This window comes from Oncorhynchus masou, unplaced genomic scaffold (genome assembly GCF_036934945.1).
Source record: "Oncorhynchus masou masou isolate Uvic2021 unplaced genomic scaffold, UVic_Omas_1.1 unplaced_scaffold_2328, whole genome shotgun sequence".
NCBI lineage: Eukaryota > Metazoa > Chordata > Actinopteri > Salmoniformes > Salmonidae > Oncorhynchus > Oncorhynchus masou.
This window is the reverse complement of record NW_027008791.1, coordinates 25,388-48,695: the sequence shown is the minus strand read 5'-3', so window position 1 is coordinate 48,695 and position 23,308 is coordinate 25,388. Positions and strand designations below refer to the sequence as shown.

Genomic DNA, 23,308 nt, shown 5'->3' with positions numbered 1-23,308 from the left:
TCCCCCCGGTTTCTCTCTCCCCTCTCTCCTACCCAGGGATGGATCAATAATGTATAATAATAAACCATTTGTATTAAAATGCTTTTTCTCTTCCTTAAACTTATATTTTCATGGATGTACATCGTGCTATAAATGTATAATTAGTCTAGTTTTTGTATTTGCTAAATCACTATTGGTTACATTCTACCATGTTATTACCACTGATAAAGATAAGACCGTCGAGCGTCCTTCTGTCTAACCTGGTTGTTGTGTCACACTGCCCTCTCCTGGTAGCACTGCAAAACATCACTAAATGAATTCATGAAATAAAATAAAAAACATTCTTACCAGATAGAATATGAATTTATGGGCTGAACACTTGCATTACGTGTATTAAGCCTTTACATGACATAAATATAAACATATACTATAAACCTATATCTGTTGAACCCGCCCACTGTGTTGAAACAGGAAGTACATTTATACGGAAGTCGAGGAAGAAATGGACACGATCAGTCGAATGAAAATGTTTCTAAGGTTTGTAGCGTTCTTTTACAATTTAATATAGAAATGTTTTTTTTTTTTTTAGATAAGTTAGACTATTCAAGAGAAAGATGATTTAGGTGGTAAAACATCCGCAGAATTGTTCAATTATTACAATACTGATTTTCAACTTTCAATAATGATCGTTTTAGGGGTGGGTATAACTTGTGGAACGTTCCAACAGGAAATATGTTCCAAAAACGTCGTAACAAATAACGCTGTAGGAATGTAGCACGATCAATTAACCTTGCTGCCGTATAGGCATCAACTCACCACGTAGTTTATTCTTAATGTTTGTCCATAGGCTACCAGAGAGAGGACAGACATTTTTCGGAATAAACGAGGTGGAGTTAAACACTTGATGAAATAGCCCCCCCCCCTACCCGGTATTTTATTCGGCCGCAATTGACTGTATGTTTGTTTTACTCCATGTAACTCTGTGTCGTTGTATGTGTCGAACTGCTTTGCTTTATCTTGGCCAGGTCGCAATTGTAAATGAGAACTTGTTCTCAACTTGCCTACCTGGTTAAATAAAGGTTAAATAAATAAATAAAATGCGTTGTTTGTTGGAAACCTTGTTATTTACGAAGTTTTTTGGGAACAGATTCCTGTTGGAAAGTTCCACAAATTATACCCACCCCGTTTTAGGCTTTATGCTTTATGCTGATTCCTAATGAAGTCGAGCAAGTAAAAGTGACATGCAACAAAAGGTAAATGAACTACCGGATAGTTAAATATTAAAATATAATATCGGGCTAAATGACGTGTTAAAAGTTTAAGATTGGGAGCTTTCTGGTTACACAGATCAGAAAGGCGGTGGTCCGTTCTGCTCACTTCAGGTGCACTCGATTTAACGTGCGCTGATGTGTTCAATGATTGTGGCGGCCATGTAGCCTAGTGGTTAGAGCGTTGGACTAGTAACCGGAAGTTCAAACCACCGAGCTGTCATTCTGCCCCTGAACAGGCAGTTAATCCACTGTTCCTAGGCCATCATTGAAAATAACAATTTGTTCTTAACTGACTTGCTTGGTAAAAAATAAATAAATAATGATTGTCAGCAAACGCAGCATTCGTCTTTAGCTACGTTGGGGATGCCGCACTAGGCTGTGGTGTGTACATGAATTCAATATTTTAAACATGTGAGTTGCTTTACTGTGTGGTGGTACAAATGGAAGTACACACACAGACTCCAACAAGCTAGCTTTTAGCGAGTTGAAAAGCGAAAGCGCATGTGTGTGAAGTATGGAAAATGCGGGCTAAATGTTACGGATGTGAAACGGCTAGCTTAGTTAGCGGTGGTGCGCTCTAAATAGTGGTTCAATCGGTGACGTCACTTGCTCTGAGACCTTACATTTACATTTAAGTCATTTAGCAGACGCTCTTATCCAGAGCGACTTACAAATTGGTGAATTCACCTTCTGACATCCAGTGGAACAGCCACTTTACAATAGTGCATCTAAATCATTAAGGGGGGGGGAGAAGGATTACTTATCCTATCCTAGGTATTCCTTGAAGAGGTGGGGTTTCAGGTGTCTCCGGAAGGTGGTGATTGACTCCGCTGTCCTGGCGTCGTGAGGGAGTTTGTTCCACCATTGGGGGCCAGAGCAGCGAACAGTTTTGACTGGGCTGAGCGGGAACTGTACTTCCTCAGTGGTAGGGAGGCATAAGGCCAGAGGTGGATGAACGCAGTGCCCTTGCTTGGGTGTAGGGCCTGGTCAGAGCCTGGAGGTACTGCGGTGCCGTTCCCCTCACAGCTCCGTAGGCAAGCACCATGGTCTTGTAGCTGTAAGGGCCACGGCTTTTTTGGCGCGATGGTGTAACATGCTTCGTGGGTGACTGTTGTGCAGAGGGTCCCTGGTTCGAGCCTGGGTATGGGGCGAGGACGGTCTGTTACATAAACATCCCGCAAAATACAAACCTCGTATGCATTATGCTGCGTTCATAACCAAGTGATTATTACCAGTTGTGTTTGCAAATAAATAGTGTTCAAAAACCATATATATTGCTTTTTTATAAATAGTGTGACATAACAAGATGGCCAGCGTCCTCCGCCAGCCTCCTCTCACTCTTTCCCCTACACGCTAAACCGCCTCCTCCGCCAGCCTCCTCTCACTCTTTCCCCCACACGCAAACCGCCTCCTCCGCCAGCCTCCTCTCACTCTTTCCCCCACACGCAAACCACCTCCTCCGCCAGCCTCTTCTCACTCTTTCCCCCACACGCTAAACCGCCTCCTCCGCCAGCCTCCTCTCACTCTTACCCCCACACGCTAAACCGCCTCCTCCGCCAGCCTCCTCTCACTCTTTCCCCCACACGCTAAACCACCTCCTCCGCCAGCCTCCTCTCACTCTTTCTCCCACACGCTAAACCACCTCCTCCGCCAGCCTCTTCTCACTCTTTCCCCCACACGCTAAACCAGCCTCCTCCGCCAGCCAAATCTCACTTTTTCTCCTACACGCTAAACCGCTCCTCCTCCAGCTTCCTCTCACTCTCTCCTACACGCTAAACCGCCTCCTCCGCCAGCCTCCTCTCACTCTTTCCCCCACACGCTAAACCACCTCCTCCGCCAGCCTCCTCTCACTGGTTTGCTAAACCCCAAAACCTAAGCCGCCTCTCAGAAACTCTCTCCAGCTGGTCTACACTGCCTACACGCTAAACCGCCTCCTCCGCCAGCCTCCTCTCACTCTTTCCCCCACATGCAAAATGTCAGTCTCAACTTGCGCCCCAAACAGTCCAAATGCATTTAAATATCTTTGTCCGCTCCTTAGCAAGCTGCTCTATAAGCACTGATTGGTGAAGTCATTTAATGTAGAGATAAATAAAATACAAATAGGAACGATATATGCAGTTAACAATATGGTTCTGTTCAGAACTACGTTCTGCTGGTCTAAACTGTGAAATGGAACCCCAAAACAATAAGGTTCTGTTCAGAACTACGTTCTGCTGGTCTAAACTGTGAAATGGAACCCCAAAACAATATGGTTCTGTTCAGAACTACGTTCTGCTGGTCTAAACAGGGGAACAGAATGAAAACAATATGGTTCTGTTCAGAACTACATTCTGCTGGTCTAAACTGTGAAATGGAACCCCAAAACAATAAGGTTCTGTTCTACGTTCTGCTGGTCTAAACAGGGGAACAGAATGAAAACAATATGGTTCTGTTCAGAACTACATTCTGCTGGTCTAAACTGTGAAATGGAACCCCAAAACAATATGGTTCTGTTCAGAACTACATTCTGCTGGTCTAAACTGTGAAATGGAACCCCAAAACAATAAGGTTCTGTTCAGAACTACGTTCTGCTGGTCTAAACTGTGAAATGGAACCCCAAAACAATATGGTTCTGTTCAGAACTACGTTCTGCTGGTCTAAACAGGGAACAGAATGAAAACAATATGGTTCTGTTCAGAACTACATTCTGCTGGTCTAAACAGTGGAACAGAATGAAAACAATAAGGTTCTGTTCAGAACTACATTCTGCTGGTCTAAACTGTGAAATGGAACCCCAAAACAATATGGTTCTGTTCAGAACTACATTCTGCTGGTCTAAACTGTGAAATGGAACCCCAAAACAATAAGGTTCTGTTCAGAACTACGTTCTGCTGGTCTAAACTGTGAAATGGAACCCCAAAACAATATGGTTCTGTTCAGAACTACATTCTGCTGGTCTAAACTGTGAAATGGAACCCCAAAACAATATGGTTCTGTTCAGAACTACATTCTGCTGGTCTAAACTGTGAAATGGAACCCCAAAACAATAAGGTTCTGTTCAGAACTACGTTCTGCTGGTCTAAACTGTGAAATGGAACCCCAAAACAATATGGTTCTGTTCAGAACTACGTTCTGCTGGTCTAAACTGTGAAATGGAACCCCAAAACAATATGGTTCTGTTCAGAACTACATTCTGCTGGTCTAAACTGTGAAATGGAACCCCAAAACAATAAGGTTCTGTTCAGAACTACATTCTGCTGGTCTAAACTGTGAAATGGAACCCCAAAACAATATGGTTCTGTTCAGAACTACATTCTGCTGGTCTAAACAGTGAAATGGATCCCCAAAACAATATGGTTCTGTTCAGAACTACATTCTGCTGGTCTAAACAGTGAAATGGAACCCCAAAACAATATGGTTCTGTTCAGAACTACGTTCTGCTGGTCTAAACTGTGAAATGGAACCCCAAAACAATAAGGTTCTGTTCAGAACTACGTTCTGCTGGTCTAAACTGTGAAATGGAACCCCAAAACAATAAGGTTCTGTTCAGAACTACATTCTGCTGGTCTAAACAGTGAAATGGAACCCCAAAACAATAAGGTTCTGTTCAGAACTACATTCTGCTGGTCTAAACTGTGAAATGGAACCCCAAAACAATATGGTTCTGTTCAGAACTACGTTCCGCTGGTCTAAACTGTGAAATGGAACCCCAAAACAATATGGTTCTGTTCAGAACTACATTCTGCTGGTCTAAACTGTGAAATGGAACCCCAAAACAATATGGTTCTGTTCAGAACTACGTTCTGCTGGTCTAAACTGTGAAATGGAACCCCAAAACAATATGGTTCTGTTCAGAACTACATTCCGCTGGTCTAAACTGTGAAATGGAACCCCAAAACAATAAGGTTCTGTTCAGAACTACATTCTGCTGGTCTAAACTGTGAAATGGAACCCCAAAACAATATGGTTCTGTTCAGAACTACATTCTTCTGGTCTAAACTGTGAAATGGAACCCCAAAACAATAAGGTTCTGTTCAGAACTACATTCTTCTGGTCTAAACTGTGAAATGGAACCCCAAAACAATAAGGTTCTGTTCAGAACTAAACAATTGAAAAATAATTTCAGTTCCAACCCCTGATTGTTACATTTTAACTGACAAATGCTGTTCTGAAGGTTTAATTTAGCAGGTGACGTCGTTGTGTGAACTCTGCTACCATGGACGGTTAATGTCATGTCATTGTTAATGGTACTTCCAACCATGTTCAGAAGTATTGACTGTTATTCTCTTCTTTCATATTGTAGCTGAGTGAGCTGTGACTTACATCGAAAACAAGTTTCTCTGGGGGGAGAGAGAGGGGGGGGGAGACCACTGCCTCTAAAACGAGTCACGTCTGGGGAGAGAGAGAGGGACCACTGCCTCTAAAACGAGTCACTCTGGGGAGAGAGAGAGGGAGAGAGGGGGAGACCACTGCCTCTAAAACGAGTCATATCTGGGGAGAGAGAGAGGGAGAGAGGGGGAGACCACTGCCTCTAAAACGAGTCACATCTGGGGAGAGAGAGAGGGACCACTGCCTCTAAAACGAGTCACGTCTGGGGAGAGAGAGAGAGGGGGAGACCACTGCCTCTAAAACGAGTCACGTCTGGGGAGAGAGAGAGGGACCACTGCCTCTAAAACGAGTCACGTCTGGGGAGAGAGAGAGAGGGGGAGACCACTGCCTCTAAAACGAGTCACATCTGGGGAGAGAGAGAGGGACCACTGCCTCTAAAACGAGTCACATCTGGGGAGAGAGAGGGGACCACTGCCTCTAAAACGAGTCACATCTGGGGAGAGAGAGGGGACCACTGCCTCTAAAACGAGTCACATCTGGGGAGAGAGAGAGGGACCACTGCCTCTAAAACGAGTCACATCTGGGGAGAGAGAGAGGGAGAGAGGGGGAGACCACTGCCTCTAAAACGAGTCACATCTGGGGAGAGAGAGAGGGACCACTGCCTCTAAAATGAGTCTGTCTGGGGAGAGCGAGGAGAGAGGCACTGCCTCTAAGAGGAGGTATTCTGAGAGAGAAGAGAGGCCCAATGCCTCTAAAAATAGTTTGCCTCAAGACACCAGTTCTACGAGGTAAGAGTTCAATAAATCCATGTAATATAGTCTACACCATCACAATAAATCCATGTAATATAGTCTACCTACACCATCACAATAAATCCATGTAATATAGTCTACCTACACCATCACAATAAATCCATGTAATATAGTCTACCTACACCATCACAATAAATCCATGTAATATAGTCTACCTACACCATCACAATAAATCCATGTAATATAGTCTACACCATCACAATAAATCCATGTAATATAGTCTACACCATCACAATAAATCCATGTAATATAGTCTACCTACACCATCACAATAAATCCATGTAATATAGTCTACACCATCACAGGTCTAGACAGGTCTAAAGAAACATGATATGAAGAAAATGTAGTATATTTCAGAAGAACAGAATAACATACTCTGAGTTGTCCTTATGTTAGGTCCTGATCTGGCTATGCCATATGGCTGTGGGCTACACTAGTTCATTTAGCACACAAGATTTGCTTAAAATTCCGTTGGCATTATTTTATATTATAGAATGAAGAATACATGAATGAAATTGAAAGTAGCTAAATAAAATATTAGAAAGGATATGTTCTCTAAATAACAAAGAAACACAAAGTCCTATTCTGTGTCGAGCGGTTAACAAAGAAACAGGAAGTCCTATTCTGTGTTGAGCGGTTAACAAAGAAACAGGAAGTCCTATTCTGTGTTGAGCGGTTAACAAAGAAACAGGAAGTCCTATTCTGTGTTGAGCGGTTAACAAAGAAACAGGAAGTCCTATTCTGTGTTGAGCGGTTAACAAAGAAACAGGAAGTCCTATTCTGTGTTGAGCGGTTAACAAAGAAACAGAAAGTCCTATTCTGTGTCAAGCGGTTAACAAAGAAACAGGAAGTCCTATTCTGTGTTGAGCGGTTAACAAAGAAACAGGAAGTCCTATTTGCTTAATTTACATATTATTATTATTATTATTAATATATTTATTCTACTTTTTGTTGTGATACAAACGTTGGGCTGTATGTTTAGATTGTTAATACATTCTAAGGCTGCATGATGCGACTCTATTGATGACTTGAAAAACAAGTCTCACTTCATCAGTCTCTCATTCACAAATTGACAAGCACTTGATAACTTCTCGAATTTCCCGGGTAATGTGCCCTAAAAAACATCCATGCCTTTTTACCGTCCAGTGGCCGTTGTGCCCTTGGGTGAGTATTTGAATTATAATTCAATTCTCCTGGCTGCGTGCAGAAGCACCTCTCACTCACATGACCCTCCGTCATGTGATCGGGTCTTTCTCACAGGCTACAAGTGAAGACCGACACATCGGGGATGCAACAGCGCGTGTCCTTATCCAATTCCGAGGCGCATATTGAAGATATTTTAGTGACACATCTAGCACTGACATGCAGTACCTTAAACAGCTGTGTTACTACAGACCCGAGTTAGATCCTGGGCTTTATCACAAGCGGCGGTGATTGGGAGTGCCGTAGGGGTGGCGCACAATTAGTCCAGCGTCGTCCGGGTTAGGGAGGGTTTGGCCGGTGTAGGCCATCATTGTAAACAATAATTTTTTTCTGAACTGACTTACTGACCTAATTAAATGTCACCATCATCACTTTATGGAAGGTGACATAGTGGGTTATGTCACATTTAGGTAATGCAGCCTACATAGGGAGCTGTTCTGTCACCCTTTATACACCCTTTGTATTGCTCATGAAGACTGTATGTATGTTATATAAAGCCGTTATAAGTTGTATTTAGTTTAATCACAGTCTATCCTTCTGCTTTGCCAAATCCAGAGACCATGGTGGAGAGAGTTGTATCGAGCCTGGACCTGAGGACACCAGAGACCATGGTGGAGAGAGTTGTATCAAGCCTGGACCTGAGAAATGTGAGTGTTAACTGATTTTAATTGTTTTAAAATGAAAATAGTTTTAAAGCATCCATTATACTTGAGTCCCAGGCAAGGAAAACAATTGAGATCTATTTGGTCAAAACAAACTTAAAGGTAGAGTCAGCGATATGACGTAGATGCACAAAGTAAACAGCATAATTTCTACAATAACTAAGAATGTTGGAGCGCAAGGCTAAACTTCTCTGCTGTTTTGGTCCTGTGGCTAACATGCTATAAGAGAGTGAAGAGAACCCTTGCACATGGGCAGATACTGTGTGTGACTGTGTGAGAGAGAAGTCAGGCATTTTGCTGATCACAATATCTGTGGTGCTGCTTGTACAACGTTATTTAGCTGACTCTACCTTTAAGCTCTCATCCTAGGATCTACCAGAAATCAGGCCCCAACATCTACAAAACATGGACCAGAACGATGTTGTTTCCTGCTTCTACAAACATTCATTAATATAACATTAATGTCAGATTATGGTATGCTAATATGTTCCGTGATTCATCCAATGGCATTGAGGAGTATACCACCTCAGTCACCGGCTTCATCAATAAGTGCATTGAGGACGTCATCCCCACAGTAACCGTACGTACATACCCCAACCAGAAGCCATGGATTACAGGCAACATCTGCACCGAGCTAAAGGCTAGAGATGCCGCTTTCAAGGAGCAGGACACTAATCCGGGAAGCTTATAAGAAATCCCGCTATGCCCTCAGACGAACCATCAAACAGGCAAAGCGCCAATACAGGACTAAAATTGAATCCTACTACACCGGCTCGGACAGGGCTTGAAAACTATTACGGACTACAAAGGGAAACCCAGCTGCGAGCTGCCCAGTGACGCAAGCCTACCAGACGTGCGACATGCCTTTTATGCTCGCTTCGAGGCAAGCAACACTGAAGCATGCATGAGAGCACCAGCTGTTCTGGATGACTGTGTGATCACGCTCTCCGTAGCCGACGTGAGCAAGACCTTTAAACAGGTCAACATACACAAGGCCGCGGTGCCAGACGAATTAACAGAGCGTCAACTCAGCATGTGCAGACCAGCTGGCAAATGTCTGCACTGACATTTTCAACCTCTCCTGAACGAGTCTGTAATACCCACATGTTTCAAGCAGACCACCATAGTCCCTGTGCCCAAGAAGGTGAAGGTAACCTGCCTAAATGACTACTGCCCCTTAGCATTCAGGTCGGTGTCCATGAAGTGCTTTGAAAGGCTGGTCATGGCTCACATCAACACCATTATCCCAGAAACCCTAGACCCACTCTAATTTGCATAACGCCCCAACAGATCCACAGATGAGACATTCTCTATTGCACTCCACACTGCCTTTTCCCACCTGGACAAAAGGAAAACCTATGTGAGAATGCTATTCATTGACTACAGCTCAGCGTTCAATACCATAGTGCCCTCAAAGCTCATCACTAAGTTACGGACCCTGGGACTAAACGCCTCCCTCCGCAACTGGATGCTGGACTTCCTGACGGCCTCCCGCAGGTGGTGAGGGTAGACAACAACACATCCAACCCGCTGATCCTCAACACCGGTTCCCCTCAGGGGTGCGTGCTTATTCCCCTCCTGTACTCCCTGTTCACCCACGACTGCGTGGCCAAGCACGACTCCAACACCATCATTAAGTTTGCTGACGATACAACAGTGGTAGGCCTGATCTGAGACAACGATGAGACTATAAAGGAGGAGGTCAAAGACCTGTCAGTGTGGTGCCAGGCAAACAACGTCTCCCTCAACGTGATCAAGACAAAGGAGATGATTGTGGACTACAGGAAAAAGAGGACCGGGCACGCCTCCATTCTCATCGACAGGGCTGTAAGTGGAGCAGGTTGAGAGCTTCAAGTTCCTTGGTGTCCACATCACCAACAAACTAACATGGTCCAAACACACCAAGACAGTCGTGAAGAGGGCACGACAAAACCTATTCCCCTCAGGAGACTGAAACGATTTGGCATGGGTCCTCAGATCCTCAAAACGTTTTACAGCTGCACCATGGAGCATCCTGACCGGTTGCATCACTGCCTGGTATGGCAACTGCTCGGTGTCTGACCATAAGGCGCTACAGAGGGCAGTGCGAACGGCCCAGTACATCACTGGGGCCAAGCTTCCTGCCATCCAGGACCTCTATACCAGGCGGTGTCAGAGGAAGGCCACAAAAATGTTCAAACTCAAGTCACCCAAGTCATAGACTGTTCTCTCTGCTACCGCACGGCAAGCAGTACCGGAGCACAAAGTCTAGGTCCAAAAGCCTCCTTAACAGCTTCTACCCCCCCAAGCCATAAGACTACTGAACAATTAATCAAATGGCCACCCGGACTATTTACATTGAACCCCCCCCCCCTGTTCATTTTTACACTGCTGCTACTCTCTATTCATTGTCTATTTTACCCCTACATGCACAAGTGACCTTGACTAACCTGTACCGTGCCTTGTTATTATGTTACTTTATTTTTACTTAAGAAAATATTTCCTAAATATACTAAACTCTATTTCCTTAAACTGCACTGTTGGTTAATAAGGGCTTGTAAGTAAGCATTTCACAGTAAGGTCTACACCTGTTGTATTCGGTGCAGATACCATTTGATTTAATTAATGAGTGTACATTCTGAGACTGTTGCTTAGTTATATTCATTTTTATTACAAGTCTATTTAATAATTATTAATTCATTATTACATGAGATTGTCCATTTTAACCAACTACTTTTGACTTCAGGGATTCCTCAGAGCTGTGAGACTTGTGACCATGTTGAGGTAAGTCATAATGTCAATTCTTACTTTTACATACCTGCAAGAGTCAGCCACAGTCTCAAAGCCAGATGTGTACTGACCAACCATTCATACTGGGATATAGACAGTCCTGTGTTCTGCTTTAATAATATAAACACAGTCTCAAAGCCAGGTGTGTACTGACCAACCATTCATACTGGGATATAGACAGTCCTGTGTTCTGCTTTAATAATATAAACACAGTCTCAAAGCCAGGTGTGTACTGACCAACCATTCATACTGGGATATAGACAGTCCTGTGTCCTGCTTTAGTAATATAAGCACAGTCTCAAAGCCAGGTGTGTACTGACCAACCATTCATACTGGGATATAGACAGTCCTGTGTTCTGTTTGAAGGCATGCAGGATTTTTAGCTGTTTTCATATGTTGTCATTAGACTGTTTAAAACTTTTTATGGTCAGGTGGGACGGTAGTGTCCCACCTGGCCAACAGCCGGTGAAATTTCAGAGCGCGAAATTCAAACTACAGAATTATAAATATTTAACTTTCATAAAATCTCAAGTGTAACACATCAAAATAAAGCTTAACTTCTTCTTAATCCAGCCGCTGTGTCAGATTTCAAAAAAGGCTTTACGGCGAAAGCAAACCATGCGATTATCTGAGGACAGCGCCCCGCATTCAAACACATGAAAAACATATTTCAACCAGGCAGGTGCGACACGAAAGTCAGAAATAGCGATATAACAATGCCTTCGATGATCTTCTTCTGTTGGCACTCCAAAAGGTCCCAGTTACATCACAAATGGTCCTTTTGTTCAATAATGTCCTTCTTTATATCCATAAAAACTCAGTTTAGCTGGTGCGCTTCAGTCAATAATCCACCCAGTTTCCCTCCATCAAAATGCATACAAAAATGAATCCCAAATGTTACTAATAAACTTACCCAAACAAGTCAAACAACGTTTATAATCAAACCTTAGGTACCCTAATATGTAAATAAATGATAAAATTTAAGACGGAGAATCGTTATTGTCTTTACCGGCGAAAAATACCAAAGAACGCGCTCTCTTCCGCTTGGAAACACTACAGCCAAAATGGGAACCACCTAGAAAAACTACAATTTCTGGCAAATATTTCCAAAACCCAAAATGGAAGCCACAAGCTACAACTTCTCCCTCATTTGCCTGAAACTCTTTCTGAAGACTTGACATCTAGTGGAAGCCCTAGGAACTGCAATCTGGGAAATGAAGTCAGACTGTTGACATCTAGTGGAAGCCCTAAGAACTGCAATCTGGGAGGACTTGGCCTTAGAATAAAAGTGATAGCCATTGAAAATAGGGGTAGGCTGATTAAAAAAAAAGCATTTAAAAAAAAAAATACATTTTGGTTTGTCCTCGGGATTTCACCTGCCATATCAGTTCTGTTATACTCAGACATTTAATAGTTTTAGAAACGTTAGTGTTTTCTTTCCAAATCTACAAATTATATGCATATCCTAGCTTCTGGGCCTCAGTAACAGGCAGTTTACTTTGGGCCAGCTTTTCATCTGGACGTCAAAATACCGCCCCTAGAGGTTAATTGATATATCACCAGCATTCCATGTAACGTTGAATAAATACATTATATTAGTTACTTTGGTTAATAGGCCAGTTTCCCAGACACAGATTAAGTCTAGTCCTGGACCTTAAAGAACTTTCTATTGAAACTTCCATTGAGCATGCTTTTTAGTCCAGCACTAGACTCAATCTGTGTCCAGGAAACAGGCCCCATATGTATTACTGACATGCTTGTCCTTGTTCAGGACTCCACACACAGACTTCAGATTGAACCCTTGACTTCCACTGTCCAGGGAGTGACAATGTTCAGGTAAAATAACTACTTTCATTCCACCTGCTAGTGTATTTCCCCATTACCTTAGGGAATAGTCTTCTAATCCAACCTCTCCATTTGACCATGGACCCTCTCTACCACATCTTGTTGTTGCCCTCAGGCACAGGACACCCAGAGGGAGTTATGAGTGTACAGTGTCTGGGCTCCGCTGGCTGTGTGAGAGAGATGTCATTCTGAAGTATCACTTCAGGAACTGGGAACCCTACAGTCAACTTCTGAAAGACATGCGGTACACACAAGGTGGTCCATTGCTGGACATCACTATGGAGTTAGGTGAACTGGAGGAAGTTCATCTGCCACACTTTGTCTGTTTAGGTAAAACCACATAGAAATAGTATTCAGAAAGACATTTCCATGTAACTGAGTTTCACTTCCTGAATGAATGAACTATTCTGGGAGTTTGAGTTTACTGTGATCTGGTACTGCATATTCTTTGTGTTTTAGTTGGATGAATAATACAATATCTGTCTTTCTGTCTCTTTTGTACTGTGTTGTTCAGGGACCAACCCTTCCCTGAGGAATGAGATGAAGATTCTTCATGTAGAGGAACATGGAGTGTCTTTAGAGGAAGTGCATGAGGTCACCAGATTCCATGTTAAGATTCTCCATCCCAAGTTCTCATCGGTCTCTGTGGTCCTGAACAAAATCGCCTGTTGGAACGTAGATGTCCACTGTGACGTGGTCCTCTATTTGGCAGTAAAAAGGTCAACAGTCATTTCAAGGCTGTACCTGCTCCTCAGAAACTCCAGTCAGAAAGAAGTGAGCCACTATCATTAAAATGTGTAATACAATAGAAACTATGACCCAACATTTACCTCAGTTAGCTGCAAATTGTGTGAATTGTTCTGACTGACTACTACATTGCTCATTTTGTAGGCTGTTCAGGACCGGGAGAAAATCAGCTGTCCCAAGGATATTCTGAATTTCTCCTGTCAAGTCCAAACGGGTCCTTAAAGCTGAACAGTTGGTTTGCACTCAAGAATCCCCTCTCCACCTCCATCAATCCAGAGGTACAGTTTTAGCAGGCTGAGGACATGAATCTGTCATTTTGTATATGTCATGGTGTGACATCATCATTAATGTGATGACTGTTATTTATTGAATCAACTATGTTTATTTGTTACCTGATTTAAAAAAAAAAAAAAAGATGAATCATGTAGCAATTAACTCATTAGGAAATTGGGGCACCACGGAAGAAATGGAAGATGTTTAACGAGTTACCATCTCCTGAATTAAACTCGAGAAGATATATGTCTCTCGATAAGTCACTTATCAATCATTACCTCATTATCAGTCTCATTCTGAACGTCGCAGACCTCTTGAATCTGCAAGAACCCTTTCTGATCATTCACCAATTTATTTAAATGATTTTACTAATTAACTAATTAATAACACAGAATACACACTTACATTAAGATGAAAGTCCCTAGTGGACTGAAACGATATGACGGCTCGTTACACAATGGAAAGGAAAGGGGATGGAGAAAGATAGAGACAAAGAGAGTCAACACTTGGATACATTTGAAAGCTCACAGTAATCAGAGTACGTAGCACCCCAAGCAATGTAATGCAATGTATATATTTTAGGTGTAGATGTCTTTGTTTGTCGTCTCTCTGTTTTAACCAATCAACTCTATAGGGGCGGGGTCGTTGTAGTTCACGCCGGTGTAAGGCTCAGCTTGTCCACCAGGGATCACAATGTCCTTCTTCTAGTCAAAGTTCGAGGACCACTTGTACATGTTACAGCTGCAGACTGAATGTTTCTGGACTCATAGTGGAGGTTTATCTTCTCACCTCGTGTTGTTTTTTTTTCAGAGTTTCCAACCATTTTCGGGAACGTTCAGCTCACGCTGTCTGTCTGCTGGTCCCATATGTTAATTCTTAGTCAGTCCTTTAAAGCTCTCTGGCCAGAAAGGGGCGGTTCCATCACAATGACCTCATTTGGGGGCGTCGCTTAGTTTTATGTGCAGCGGACACGAAAAACTGTGATCTCCTTAGAAAACGAATATAACATTCCTATCTTAACAAAAATAGTTTCATTGTTCTTCATATTTCCTACACAACATAAAGGATGTAATCCTGACAGTGTGAAAGATAATGAGGTTTTTATTGACATCACAAAATAATAAACAATATGACATGATTATTCTTTAGATCCCCCACCGACCATTCCTCACATTTCTATCATTTAAATATTGTTCCAAGAGTCACACTTTTTTTTTTGGACGTTTTTATAGTTTTGTCGGGAAAAGTTTCCTGGAGGTCAAAGGTATTCCTGAAGAGCGGGAGATTTCCCTCCTGACTAATTCATGACCGGGTGTTAAGGTGTCAAAACCCGGCCTTCCTCTGGGAAAGAGGTCTGGCTATCTGTCAGCCATTTGCCAAGCTGATCTGAGGCCTTGGATCCTCAGCCTGGAGAGTCATGACAATGTGAATAATTGGAATATCATTCTATTTCTCTGTCTGTTGTCTCAATCGTTGCACCATATGGCCTCCTACAGAAGATTCAGCTGTTACCTGCAGACACCACACCAAGCTGTTGTAAGATGATAATGGGAAACACAGGGGTGGACATTGAGATGGAGTTAATCGGGGATGATGAGAGGACAGCGTGGAGAGATATGCTACAAGCAGGTAGGAGAATATGTCAATCATAACTGTTATTTTTTGACAGATGCTATTTAGAGTGATATAACCTATTTCTGTTTCTTTCAGATGTGTACATCACTGACACTCATTCAACTAGTAAGTAAACATGAGAGATGCAAACCAATGACTTGAGGGTCAGTCAACATGGTTTACTGTAGGACTTGGACTCGTCCTGATTTATAAAAGACTGTCTTCAAGAACAATGACATCTCCTCCAGGACTTGATGTAGATCAGCCTGGTTCTGAATGACCCAATGACATCTCCTCCAGGACTTGATGTAGATTAGCCTGGTTCTGAATGTCCCAATGACATGGTAGAATGGATAGCAACAGTGTTGGGGTACAAAATACAAAAATAACTGTACAAATGTTATGGAGACACAAAGTGTAAAAACATTGAATATAAGAATAATAATTGGAGTAATTTGGACTGGAGAGACCTGCTCCTAGATCAACACGCCTATTCAATGTTTAGGATTACCCTGAATGCTCCCCCCCCCCCAAAACAGGGTAGGGACCTACCTGAATTTGTCCAAAATAAACAATTTTGCAACTATTTTGTTTTCAAAACGTTGTGCCACTGTGGGTGACTAATGAATACCCCCTGATCTGATTGGGCTGTAAATCTTTGTCAAAAAAGCAGACCCTCTTCAGGAGAGATGGAGGAGAAAGGAGAGATAGTGGAGAGATGGAGAGATGAGGAGAGAGGAGAGATGGAGGAGAGAGGAGAGATGGAGGAGAGAGGAGAGATGGAGGAGAGATGGAGAGATGGAGGAGAGAGGAGAGATGTAAATCTTTGTCAAAAAAGCAGACCCACTTCAGAGGACACATGTCTTAGTTTTTTTACTACACATACATACATATACATGTATACACACACATTTACATGTGCCATATATATTTATTTTATTGTGCTGTGTTTTAGTAAATGTTTGAATCTTTCTTATCGTATAGTATCCACATATTGTGAGCTGAAGATGAAAACCTTTCCTGCGAGTATTATTATATATTATATATTATTATATATTATATAGTATTATTATATAGTATATATTATATAGTATTATTATATATTATATTATATATTATTATATCGTATATATTATATAGTATTATTATATATTATATTATATATTATTATATAGTATATATTATATAGTATTATTATATATTATATATTATTATATAGTATGTATTATTATATATTATATTATATATTATTATATAGTATATATTATATTATATATTATTATATAGTATATATTATATAGTATTATTATTATATTATTTATTGACTGACTATGGTTTTCCAGATCGCCCAACACTGCTATTTGTAAGGTTCGTTTTAAGTGCATGTGATTTTCTAACCATTCCTGAACCTATGACCAGAAACTAGCTCCATCAGGGCAATACCAGAATAAATGATCTATTGATTCTGTCTCTTTGCAACAATATCTACAGAGCTGAGATTGTTGTATTGTTGCCCCATATATATAGCATTCTGTTGAGGCAATAATTTTATATAATCATTTAAATTGAAAAACTCGTTGAATCAAGTGTTGTTTTTTGTTCCAGTTCATAAACCATGTGCCATGGAATTGGTACATCGAAAATCTCCTCCCATTTATTTTGCAAGCTGTCTGTCGCAGCTGTCAACATGTTTGCCCTCAGATGAAACTATTTTTCCATTTATGCCAGTTCCTTTCAGCCAATTTGTATCTTTAACATATTTCCACTTGCTGCCTCCATTTTAAAGTAGTGCTGCAGTCAGTTGGTTGTGAATGTGGATTGAGCAGACATTCCCATATATTTTCCCTTTCCACTTGCTGCCTCCATTCTAGGACACACGTTCCGCTAGCGGAACCCCTCGACAACATTCCTCTGAAAAGGCAGCGCGGAAAATTCATAAATATTTTTTAGAAATATGTAACTTTCACACATTAACAAGTCCAATAGAGCAAATGAAAGATAAACATCTTGTTAATCTACCCATCATGTCCGATTTAAAAAATGTTTTACAGCTAAAACACAACATATGTTAGATTACCGCCAAGTCCAAAAAACACACAGAAAAAAAAATTCTCTGCCATGTTGGTGTGAACAGAAATATGAAACTACATGATAAATATTCCCTGACCTTTGATGATCTTCATCAGAATGCTCTCCCAGGAATCCTAGTTCCACAATAAATTGTTGTTTTGTTCGATAATGTCTGTGCCTCCTCCATTTTAAAGTAGTGCTGCAGTAAGTTGGTTGTAAATGTGGATTGAACAGACATTCCGATATATTTTCAATAACTGCATATGTGACAACTCCATTTATATTCATAATATCATAAATAAATATAATAAAAAAAATTAAATTCATAAAGAATGTTTTTTTTAAATTAATCAATATATTTGACTTTAACCATTACATTTGTTGAAATATTTTTTTCCTACCTTTTACGGAGTATAAAACTGAAATTGTAACCAGCTTTGTATGGCTTGTTGAAGAAAGGGCAGTACTTTAAACAAAATGTAATTTTCAATTAGTCAGAAATGAGAAGTTGTAATCTGTATAAACAAAGGATGAGATTTTCTTAATCTACTGGAGAACCATTTTGGGTTTAATTAATTATAATTTATGTATGAGTGAAGCTTTTAGTGAGAGGTTTAAAGCTTTAATTTTTAATTTTAGCCCCGCAAACTCATATTCATTATTTAAATGGGCACGTTTAATTTTGTCTGGCTTAGCATTCCAAATAAAATTCAATACATTTTTCTAAGCAATTAAATATAGTTTTTGGTTCCTAAAATGGTTCCATAATGCTCTTGTTTGAGTTTTAACAAGATAAATATAATGTATTCTGTTTCTGGGTACACAAACCAATCAGAAAGCTAGTTGATGGCCGGTAAACCAATCAGAAAGCTAGTTGATGGCCGGTAAACCAATCAGAAAGCTAGTTGATGGCCGGTAAACCAATCAGAAAGCTAGTTGATGGCCGGTAAACCAATCATAAAGCTAGTTGATGGCCGGTAAACCAATCAGAAAGCTAGTTGATGCCGTATGAACCTAAAGTGGTCTTGGTGATACCAACCCTCCTCCCAGAGAGCTACTGGGTCTGCATGCTTTTGCTTCAGCCCTGCTCTAACACACCTCATTCTGCCAGTCAAGGTTCTGATTAGACTGATTAGTAGAATCAGGTGTTAGAGCAGGGTTGGAGTAAAAGCCTGCACGGCCAGTAGCATCTCTCCAGGAGTAGGTTTGGCCATCCCGTTTTAATTCTACATATTCCTCTATCTCCATGGTTACCCCGGAGCATGACCATTGACCTTTCCTGATCAGCCAAAGCTGTCCCAAATGGCATCCTATTCCCTATACAGAGCCTTATACAGAGCCCTATGGTCCCTGGTCTAAAGTAGTGCACTATATAGGGAATAGGGTGCCATTTAAAGACTCATACTTTAACTTGGTGAGTATTCCACCACACTTCTGTCTGTTCACCATTGGTTGGCTGGGAAGTCTACACATTCATCTAATACACACACACATTAAGAATGAGACACACACAGAGAGTGCAGTATACGCAAAAACATCTACTGCCCCGCACTATATAGAGAATAGGCACTGAACAGGTAAACAAACACCAGAACAGGTAACCAAAACAACAGGGTGAAGAAAAACAGAGAATAGGGTAAAGAGTGAAATAGGGAATATGGCCCTGTACATTCTAAAGTATATAAGGAGGAGGGTGCAATTTAGAGGGTATAACCACAGACTACAGAGAATAGTTTGTCTACACTAGTGCACTACTAGAGAACAGGGCCCTTAGAGGTGACAGTCTCTGGTCTAAAGTGTACCGAGATAGAGAATAGGGGAGTCTAGAACTGTGTTCAAATACCCACACTAACATACTGTACACTACATACTTAATGAGTATATACTAATACACTACATAGGGAATAGGAAAGTAGTACTACATACTATTATTAGTTCATTTTAGTATACTCTGTTAATACTGCACACATAGAGAATATTGTCTAAAGTAGTAGTTCATTTTAGTATAGGGAAAAGGGCCCTGTCTAAAGTAGTACTATAATGGAATATACTATTAGTTCATTTTAGTAGTACTGTATACTACTATATAGAGAATACTCTAATGAGTATATACTAGGGATACTATTAGTTCATTTTAGTATACTGTATACTACATACTAATGAGTATATACTAATAGTTCATTTTAGTATACTGTATACTACATACTAATGAGTATATACTATTAGTTCATTTTAGTGTACTGTATACTACATACTTAATGAGTATATACTACATACTACATAGAGAATAGGGCCCTTTTAGTATACTGTATACTACATACTTAATGAGTATATACTACATACTATAAGTTCATTTTAGTATACTGTATACTACATACTATTAGTTGCATTACATAGTAATACTGTATACTATCATACTAATGATTATATACTACATACTATTAGTTCATTTTAGTATACTGTATACATTCACATACTTAATGAGTATATACTATTAGTTCCTTTTAGTATACTGTATACTACATACTAATGAGTATATACAGACTACATATATGTACATCTATTAGTTCATTTTAGTATACTGTATACTACATACTAATGAGTATATACTACATACTATTAGTTAATTTTAGTATACTGTATACTACATACTAATGAGTATATACTATTAGTTAATTTTAGTGTACTGTATACTACATACTTAATGAGTATATACTACATACTATTAGTTCATTTTAGTATACTGTATACTACATACTAATGAGTATATACTACATACTATTAGTTCATTTTAGTATACTGTATACTACATACTATTAGTTCATTTTAGTATACTGTATACTACATACTAATGATTATATACTACATACTATTAGTTCATTTTAGTATACTGTATACTACATACTAATGAGTATATACTACATACTATTAGTTAATTTTAGTATATTTATATACATACTAATATACTACATACTATTAGTTCATTTTAGTATACTGTATACTACATACTAATGATTATATACTACATACTATTAGTTCATTTTAGTATACTGTATACTACATACTTAATAAGTATATACTATTAGTTAATTTTAGTATACTGTATACTACATACTAATGAGTATATACTACATACTATTAGTTAATTTTAGTATACTGTATACTACATACTAATGAGTATATACTATTAGTTAATTTTAGTATACTGTATACTACATACTAATGAGTATATACTACATACTATTAGTTAATTTTAGTATACTGTATACTACATACTATTAGTTCATTTTAGTATACTGTATACTACATACTATTAGTTCATTTTAGTATACTGTATACTACATACTATTAGTTCATTTTAGTATACTGTATACTACATACTATTAGTTCATTTTAGTATACTGTATACTACATACTAATGATTATATACTACATACTATTAGTTCATTTTAGTATACTGTATACTACATACTAATGATTATATACTACATACTATTAGTTCATTTTAGTATACTGTAACCGACCAGCTCTTTGCTTTCTCTACCGGAAGTTGATGCTGTTGCTATGCAACCTCTTGCTAGCTAGTTAGCGTAACACATTACTAGTTTCTGGTGCTGCTGGACGCTCAGACAGAGGAGTTAGACATTGTTCGACTTTTGGGTGTGTTATTAAATTCAATCTGGACGCTCAGACAGAGGAGTAGGGATGATTTGAGCTTTCTGGTGCTGCTGGACGCTCAGACAGAGGAGTACTTTCTGGTGCTGCTGGAATTTAATTACGCTTTTTTCCCCGATGTTTACTGACACTGGTCATATTCAACGGGTGTTGAGCGGCTCGTAAATTCATTATTCTGCGCTCTGGTCTCTCAGGCGAGATGCTGTGAAATCGGAGTAGAGAGACAGAGAGAATTTACGAAAACACAAGGACTATACCATTTAGCTAAGCTACGAATGACGGGAATAATCAAGTCAATAAGCGTTGAGTAGTCAGTTAGCCTGTAGTTAATATACTGACACGTTTGATGTATAAGTAGCCAACTACTGTAGCGTTAGGTCGTTAGCTAACATACCGGTACATACAGCTGTAATGATATGCTATGTGGTTCGTAAGGACAGCGTAGCTAGCAAATTATCAGCCAACATAACGTGTAAGGTAACTTATTTGAAAAGTAATGACTTTCTTCCATTGCTCAACATTTTCTTAACATTTGTCATAATTAGTTAAAGCAATGAATTTGTATCCGCTGTCGTTGGACTTGAGCAACATACTTTCCACTATTTTCTTCAAATCTGAAAACTATGTGAAGCCCCACCCACTTCATGAAGAATTGCATTATGGGCACAGAGTACGGAAGTACTGTGCTCTGCTTGTAAACTTCCTATTTTGGCGAATAGGTACGAGATCCGGGAACTTTTGGCAAACTAAACTAGATCATACTATGACGAATAAGCATACTATATACTCAAATCACGTCACAAATAGTACGGTCAGTGTGGTTAGTATGAGTATTAGAAAACGGACTTCCATCTGAAATGACACCCTATTGGAGGAGATGAGGGGGGGGGGTAGGATTACCATCTGAAATGACCCCCTATTGGAGGAGATGAGGAGAGTCTCGGATTACCATCTGAAATGAAACCCTATTGGAGGAGATGAGGGGGGGGTAGGATTACCATCTGAAATGACCCCCTATTGGAGGAGATGAGGGGAGTCTAAGATTACCATCTGAAATGACACCCGATTGGATGAGATGAGGGGAGTCTAAGATTCCCATCTGAAATGACACCCTATTGGAGGAGATGGGGGGGGGGGGGTTACCATCTGAAATGACACCCTATTGGAGGAGATGAGGAGAGTCTAGGTTACCATCTGAAATGACACCTATTGGAGGAGATGAGGAGAGTCTAGGATTACCATCTATAAAGACACCCTATTGGAGGAGATTGTAGACATGTATTGTATATATATTGTAAACATGTATTGTGATGTTATTGGAATGTACTTACTGTATTTGCAAAGTCACTGTGAATGTGTCTGGGAAACTGGCTCTGAGAATTTGGCATTCAACTTAAAACCACATAAATGTATTTGATGAATGTATTGTACAGTGTTGTCCTGTTAGAGGTTCATGAGAGAGGCTGAATATCAACACAACCACCTCCGTCTATCAGCAGTTTTCTCAGTGAGAGCCTCATGTCTGGAACACATTGACCATTGACAGACATAAGGACTGTTAACCTGTCACCCTTTACCAATGACTTGAGAGTGTCTGAAGGACATATAAGGAGCTGTGTGACCTGTCACTCCTTTACCAATGACTTGAGAGTGTCTGAAGGACATATAAGGAGCTGTTAACCTGTCACCCCTTTACCAATGACTTGAGAGTGTCTGAAGGACATATAAGGAGCTGTTAACCTGTCACTCCTTTACCAATGACTTGAGAGTGTCTGAAGGACATATAAGGAGCTGTTAACCTGTCACTCCTTTACCAATGACTTGAGAGTGTCTGAAGGACATATAAGGAGCTGTTAACCTGTCACCCCTTTACCAATGACTTGAGAGTGTCTGAAGGACATATAAGGAGCTGTTAACCTGTCACTCCTTTACCAATGACTTGAGAGTGTCTGAAGGACATATAAGGAGCTGTTAACCTGTCACTCCTTTACCAATGACTTGAGAGTGTCTGAAGGACATATAAGGAGCTGTGTGACCTGTCACCCTTTACCAATGACTTGAGAGTGTCTGAAGGACATAT

General features: G+C 40.2%; 1 protein-coding gene across 3 annotated transcripts; it reads left to right on the top strand.

Moving 5' to 3' along the window:
* The first annotated feature begins 86 nt into the window (after positions 1–86).
* On the top strand, positions 87–16,264 carry LOC135533338 (NACHT, LRR and PYD domains-containing protein 1 homolog). Of its 3 annotated transcripts, none has more exons than XM_064960694.1 (10): positions 87–516; positions 5,533–6,346; positions 8,177–8,220; positions 10,961–10,998; positions 12,776–12,840; positions 12,965–13,179; positions 13,364–13,623; positions 13,741–13,874; positions 15,366–15,498; positions 15,580–16,264. In XM_064960694.1, exons 2-8 carry the CDS (start codon positions 6,228–6,230, stop codon positions 13,816–13,818), a joined length of 819 nt encoding a protein of 272 aa, XP_064816766.1. In that variant the 5' UTR covers positions 87–516; positions 5,533–6,227; the 3' UTR covers positions 13,819–13,874; positions 15,366–15,498; positions 15,580–16,264. The 3 variants fall into 3 exon arrangements, with proteins under 3 accessions (XP_064816766.1, XP_064816765.1, XP_064816768.1); XM_064960693.1 differs by having other exon boundaries at positions 8,129–8,220; XM_064960696.1 differs by lacking the exon at positions 5,533–6,346 and having other exon boundaries at positions 8,129–8,220.
* Positions 16,265–23,308: the final 7,044 nt, after the last annotated feature.

What these genes read in the sequence shown, in the direction of transcription:
- LOC135533338 (XM_064960693.1), top strand. Translation starts at nt 6,228, where the DNA reads ATGAGTCTGTCTGGGGAGAGCGAGGAGAGAGGCACTGCCTCTAAGAGG. An exon ending in GCCACACTTTGTCTGTTTAG is followed by an intron (nt 13,180 to 13,363) that starts GTAAAACCACAT and finishes TGTGTTGTTCAG; the next exon opens with GGACCAACCCTTCCCTGAGG. An exon ending in GAAACTCCAGTCAGAAAGAA is followed by an intron (nt 13,624 to 13,740) that starts GTGAGCCACTAT and finishes CTCATTTTGTAG; the next exon opens with GCTGTTCAGGACCGGGAGAA.